The 7,088-nt window shown below is 31.6% G+C and overlaps 1 protein-coding gene across 1 annotated transcript; it reads left to right on the forward strand.

Moving 5' to 3' along the window:
- Positions 1 to 3,105: 3,105 nt before the first annotated feature.
- On the forward strand, positions 3,106 to 6,275 carry LOC123895916. The gene is made up of 3 exons (XM_045946381.1): positions 3,106 to 3,834; positions 5,663 to 5,809; positions 6,027 to 6,275. The coding sequence occupies exons 1-3, from the start codon at positions 3,106 to 3,108 to the stop codon at positions 6,273 to 6,275; spliced, it is 1,125 nt and encodes a 374-aa protein (XP_045802337.1).
- Positions 6,276 to 7,088: the final 813 nt, after the last annotated feature.

The following is a 7,088-nucleotide window of genomic DNA, read 5'->3' on the forward strand; positions in this document are numbered from 1 at the left end:
AAATGTCATATATACTTTTAAATCATCCTTCATCACCTCTAAACATGATAATATTTTGATTAATATAGGATGGAAGAATTTTGTATAATTTAAAACCAAAATATGGAAAAGGGAAGAAACCAGGAAATGAGAAAGGCTATGTTGTCGGGATGTCAGGAAGTTATCCAGATTTAGGTTCAACCAAGATTAAGGATGGTGAAATTGTGACTATAGAAACAAGATACGAAAGTGGCTTTAGAACTGGAGCTATGGGACATATGTACATCTATTTAGCAGACCGATTACCAGACAATACAAATACACCTACTATGGCGTAGAAATTCTATATTTTATATGTCATCATGTAATTATGATATTTAAATAAACAAGTTATTATTAATCAAGAGGAAAAGTCATTAATTTCATGTGTATACTGCGAGTCTTTCACTTTCTAATCACACATACTCTTGAGGTTGTGTAACACCCTAGTTTAATAAGGATGCAACTTAAGGATCTTTTTCATTCATTAATCTTAAAACAAACACTAAAAACTACAAAACTTGAAACTTTATGCGTTTAAATTTGTTATATTAAAAGTGCAATTTTAATATCGTACAAATTACAACAAGAAATCTTTCCTTATTTGACTAAAGGACCTAAAATAGACCGTGATTTTATTTTTTCTCTATTTTATTTAAGACTTCACAATTGAAGTTCTAACATGTAGTTATAGACATCTCATCTTCCAAAAGTACTTGCTACCTAAAAACATAATGTATTTTGCAATAAAACTCAGAAACATAGAATGACAATAAAAATCCTTTAAGATGTTTCTAGCCTTCGCCATGTGTGAGATATAGGCAAAAATCCACTCCAAATATGAAGTCATTAGATACATAGTTAAAATGTCTAGATAAACACTAAAATTCATAAAGTTCGAACCGTGCTAACTTTGAAACTTAGAACCATCAGTTGACACTTAAATCGGTACATAATGACCACTTATGCCTAAACCATAGTCTTATTATTGTGAAGTCAACGAATGATAATAACAGATCTTAACAATCTGTTTCTTTATATTCATGCATTCCGCAAGATGTATTTACTCAGGTACCTTAACCTGGTGCAGATCCAATGCGAACATACCCATTTCCATGAACTTCGAAAAATTGCACTATTATTATACATTTATTACATTATGACCTCCTTGAATATCTCCTACATCACCTGATGCATCTAAACACGCAACCCTGATTCTCTCCCAAATATCGATTGCTCAGTTATAAATGCGACAATGATGATTATAATGATTGAGATGATGATGATGATGATGATGATTATTATACTCCCTCCGGTATTTTTTATAAGAAACAATTTGATGAAAAAAATTGGTCATTTTTATAACAAACAATCATTAAATTTATTCTTACAATTTTATTTCTACCCTTATTAAATTGTATCAAATTAATCCATTCCAAAGCTGATCAATCCTTATCATGCGATACAAATAATAGGATAAACTTAATTGAAATAAATATGAATGAAACTTTGGAATGAAGCTTTGATGGTGAGTGATGTGTGGCTTGGGAACAGTTTTACCAAGGGCCCACAGTGGGCGCCAAATGTTTTCGCTAATATTCCTGAGATCTGACCGGCGTATTTGTATTATGACTCAATAAGGAAGGTCCCTGGTCCGATGCATCCCTAAGTGAATAAGGAGTCAGAGCCACGTAGTTCTATTGGTGACGGGTGGTCTGATATTAGGTTTTATCAGTAGTTTGGTGAAAGAAGAGAACTACCCTCTCAACTGTAGTTATACCCATATATATAGAGAGAGTAAGGTGGGTAGTGGGTAAGGAGAGCAGATCCTCTCATGTTCAAATTGGACTGCAGGGGATGCAGTTTAATCGTCCACCATCCAATTTTTTTTTATTTGAATGAACAGTAAACAACAAAAAAGAAATGGAAGGCTGAGATCCAACATGAGGGAATTTGGACATGAGAGGATCTCCTCTCATGGGTGAGATAGTGGAGAGAGCCCTAGAGAGGAAATAGGAAAGTTGGAGATCATCGAGGAGGAAGGGATCTCATATGTTCCTATTATTCCAGACATACATGTTGGTCCATGACCTGATCTTATCCATATCCACTTGGGATGGGTGATCAAGCTCACGAAACTCGCCTAATACATCTTTTAATATAAGGTGACGGGCCCATCAAGCTTAGTGAACTCGCCCAATAACATCTTCTTTTTAGAAATTATGGCTACAAGTTTGAGTACGCCATTGATGAACTATAATGAAAGAGTATGCATCAATGATAAATCAAAAAAGTTTGCATCAATTTTTTTTACTTTATTTTTTACTAACATGATTTTACATTAAAGAGGATTGTAGTAAAATAGCTCAAGTAACTTAAGCAACAAGCAATATTATTTAAGTAAAATGACCACTAAAACCATGCATATTTTAGAGGTATCAGTAGTCCCACCACAACCTAAATTATGACTTTGTTTGTTGAAAAAATAGATGATAGTAGATAAGATAGTAAATCGTTGGTGAACTTAAAGTGATAACATAGTTGATTGATCTTCAATTGTTTAGTAAAACTAGTGGTTAAACTAATGGATAAATATAAAATGAGCTAATGTCTGTAAAAAAAAAAAAGAGCAATGAAAGGTAAGATATTGTTAATTATTTATATTTGTATATATTATCCTTATCAACAACATCGTGTAAGAATCTAGATATGACAATATTACCTAATATCTATAAATAGTTATATGATTTCTCACATCACTTAATATAAACAAAAGACATCCTTAAACACCCAACAAAAAGATAGACTTTCACATCAGTTTGGATCAATTGGCCCAAGTCATGCCAGATTGACATATTGTTAAGCCTTTCAATGTTATAAAAAGATGCATAATCCACGTTCATTTGCACCAAAACAAAACTTCATCACCATAACAAAGAGAGAAAAATATCCACCATGGGGTTTATATGTAAAGGGGTAATATATTTTTCATCAATACTAGTGTTGCTATCAAGAACAATATGTGCAGTTTATTCAGGGGCAGAATTTGAAAATAAAAATATAAAATCAGCTACTTTTATTTCTGAAATGTTTGAAATGGGTCCCGGGAAAGTCGCAGCTAAAACATTTTATGATGTTGAATTTCCAAAAGGTCATGTTGGAATCAAGAGCTTTGATGCTGAACAAGTCGATGAAGAAGGAAATTCCGTACCATTATATGAAGCATACCTACATCATTGGTTTGCTATAAAATACCAAGAAAAAGATTGGAATATGTCAAAAATAATTCCTAAGGATCCTATGGAAGGTGCCATTTACATTAGAAATTACGGAACGTGTAATACTTATATTCTTCCAATTTATTGGGGTTTGGGAGCTGAATCACGAGGAACAAAATCAAAAATTCCAGATCCTTATGCTGTAGAACATGGAAACCCTTCAAAAATTCCATTTGGATACCAAGAAAAGTGGCTCCTGAATCTCTTGGTCATTGATACACGTGGTACAGAAGATAGAGAAGGTTGTACTGAATGTAGGTGTGACCATTTCAATTTGCCAACGAATTTTTATAATGTCACAGTTGGAATTGATGGAAAACCATTGGGATCAAGTTATAAAGGAGGACTCTTTTGTTGCCAAGATAATTTACAGTGCAAATTGCAAAAGGATTTTGAAGCACCTACGAGAAAGCTTGCCTTGAGATACAAAATAACATGGGTTGATTGGAATCAACAACAAATTCCTCTAAGGTTTTATGTACTTGATTCAACTGATCGAGTTAGAACAAATGGTTCCCAATTTATTCATGATTGTCAGGTAAACAAGGAATTATTTGTAATTTTGTTTATGATATTTTTCTTCACATTTTTTATTAATTTATTTAGAATTTTTAACTATAGATAGATTTTATAAATATAATTACTAATGTAATTTAAATATAAAAAGAAAAAACAAAAACATGTGAATATATGTCTTGACAGGAACATTGTGGTTTTGATGATTGACAAAAGAAGTCTAAGAATGACAATGATGCAAAAAGCGGAAAAGAGGATCAAGTTTTCATGACTTGGGTCATAGACTTATTGAGTTGTAATCCAGATATTTTTAGGATCCTTGTGTGAGTAGTAAAAATAGCTCTCATGAAAATATAACACACACTCACAGTAATTTTTACTTAATTGTGATTTTGCATACAATTAATTTTGCATAAATTGTCTTTGGAAATTGCATATTTTTTTATCTCTTTAAAAATATTTTTAAGCATGTTTTTGAACAAGGCCATAATTATATTACAGCAAAGGAATTGCTAGCTTCTTACTAAACGTGATCATGATTTAATTTCCTTGCTACAAAAACATTTATGCAAATAATCAATTAGCCAATCTTTGTTTCAACGTTTTCCTTTTAATGCTAATTGATTATTATGATCAACAAATGAGGAAATAGTATATGACATTAATCCATGATCTGCATTAAACAAATTCTAGCCGTTGTGCATTATATTATTTAGGCATGTATTTTTTATATGGTATATTGGATGGAAATTCGTTTTCAATGATATTCAGTGATCATGCAATGGATTATCACATTGTCCACACCTGCTAATTGTGCATTAATTTTTTAACGGCTATTTTCTAAATTTAATTGGCCAACGGCTAAATTATTTTTCATTGCACCTCACTCATATTTTTCTATATAAATGGGTGCTTTGTGGCAGCTTAAACAAGAACTGAATTTTGCATCAAAATCATATTGAAAATAATATTCATCACTCTTATTATTTTTACACTTGCTAATATATCATCTTGAGAGCTTTTTTTATATACTACATAGTTTACCTTGTAGTACTTGTGCTTCAATTTGTTATATCTACACACTTGGTGTAATATCATTGTAATTTCTTTTGTATTGGGTGTGATCCCAAGGTTATCAAGAGAGGTGGTATCTCTTGGTTTAGAGGCTCTTGCACAAGGGAGGTGATATCCCATTGTTTGTGTTGAGAGTTCTCGGTTGTAAAGGTTATTAGCTTATCCTGTTATAAAAGCTTGGTTTAGTGAAATCTCAAGGTGCTTTCCTTGGGGACTGGAGTAGGCCCTTTGTTTTTGGCCGAACCAGGATAATTTCTTTGTGTTCTCTCTCCTTTCCCTTTCATCTCTTTTATATTCCTTGCAAATTATTTTCAATTTATTTACTTGTTTTCAGTAACTTTATTTATAATTTCTTATTCTATTTAAACTTATTTACAAGAACTTAATTTTAATTGGTTAAAATATTTTAAGTGCTTATTTTTAATCGGTTTTTGAGTACACAATTCACCCCCCCCTCTTGTGTTGTTTGGAGTCACTTGACCAACAAAACATATTCCTACATCGAACAAGTCATAAAACAATACTCAAAACAGTTAATTTGTCCAAGAAGTGTCGTGGCACCGGTAATAGTTTTACCTTATGACCTCAAAGCATGAAGTTCGAATCCCTTCAGAAATAGTTGTCAAATGATCACATACACCACTTTAATTAATGATAATTTCTTCTTCACCAATATTTTTAATTTTAAAAATTTCTAGCAGTAAATTTATTTTTCTTCACCAGTATTCTTTAAACGTAATATATATGTACATTTTTGTTTAACTCGATGGTTACAGGTAGAGTTTACAGTTCCGCCAACTAATGGTAGAAACAACGCTCCTCATATTGAAAAAGCAAACATCCCAATGGAAAGAGGTGGTTATCTCATCTACGGCACCGCTCATATGCATAGAGGTGCCATTAATGCAACTTTATATGGACAGGTAAATTCATTTTATATAAATAATTATTTCATTTTTCTTATCTGTACATATAATCTTTATCATTTTAGATGGCACACATGCTTCATTAAACTATGTGTGCTTGTCATGTTTCTTAAGCAATACAGTTTATTCTTTCTATATTATGGTAAAAATGTCATATATACTTTTAAATCATCCTTCATCACCTCTAAACATGATAATATTTTGATTAATATAGGATGGAAGAATTTTGTATACTTTAAAACCAAAATATGGAAAAGGGAAGAAACCAGGAAATGAGAAAGGCTATGTTGTCGGGATGTCAGGAAGTTATCCAGATTTAGGTTCAACCAAGATTAAGGATGGTGAAATTGTGACTATAGAAACAAGATACGAAAGTGGCTTTAGAACTGGAGCTATGGGACATATGTACATCTATTTAGCAGACCGATTACCAGACAATACAAATACACCTACTATGGCGTAAAATTCTATATTTTATATGTCATCATGTAATTATGATATTTAAATAAACAAGTTATTATTAATCAAGAGGAAAAGTCATTAATTTCATGTGTATACTGCGAGTCTTTCACTTTCTAATCACACATACTCTTGAGGTTGTGTAACACCCTAGTTTAATAAGGATGCAACTTAAGGCTCTTTTTCATTCATTAATCTTAAAATAAACACTAAGAACTACAAAACTTGAAACTTTATGCGTTTAAATTTGTTATATTAAAAGTGCAATTTTAATATCGTACAAATTAAAACAAGAAATCTTTCCTTATTTGACTAAAGGACCTAAAATAGACCGTGATTTTAATTTTTCTTTATTTTATTTAAGACTTCACAATTGAAGTTCTAACATGTAGTTATAGACATCTCATCTTCCAAAAGTACTTGCTACCTAAAAACATAATGTATTTTGCAATAAAACTCAGAAACATAGAATGACAATAAAAATCCTTTAAGATGTTTCTAGCCTTCGCCATGTGTGAGATATAGGCAAAAATCCACTCCAAATATGAAGTCATTAGATACATAGTTAAAATGTCTAGATAAACACTAAAATTCATAAAGTTCGTACCGTGCTAACTTTGAAACTTAGAACCATCAGTTGACACTTAAATCGGTACATAATGACCACTTATGCCTAAACCATAGTCTTATTATTGTGAAGTCAACGAATGAAAATAACAGATCTTAACAATCTGTTTCTTTATATTCATGCATTCCGTAAGATGTATTTACTCAGGTACCTTAACCTGGTGCAGATCCAATGCGAACATACCCATTT

The sequence above is a fragment of the Trifolium pratense genome, linkage group LG7 (genome assembly GCF_020283565.1).
Source record: "Trifolium pratense cultivar HEN17-A07 linkage group LG7, ARS_RC_1.1, whole genome shotgun sequence".
Classification (NCBI taxonomy): domain Eukaryota; kingdom Viridiplantae; phylum Streptophyta; class Magnoliopsida; order Fabales; family Fabaceae; genus Trifolium; species Trifolium pratense.

Bases quoted from the DNA above. Each gene is read 5' to 3' on its own strand.
- LOC123895916 (XM_045946381.1), top strand. From the start codon at position 3,106: ATGTTTGAAATGGGTCCCGGGAAAGTCGCAGCTAAAACATTTTATGAT. The intron at 3,835-5,662 runs GTAAACAAGGAA...CGATGGTTACAG, and splicing joins AATTTATTCATGATTGTCAG to GTAGAGTTTACAGTTCCGCC. The intron at 5,810-6,026 runs GTAAATTCATTT...TGATTAATATAG, and splicing joins ATGCAACTTTATATGGACAG to GATGGAAGAATTTTGTATAC.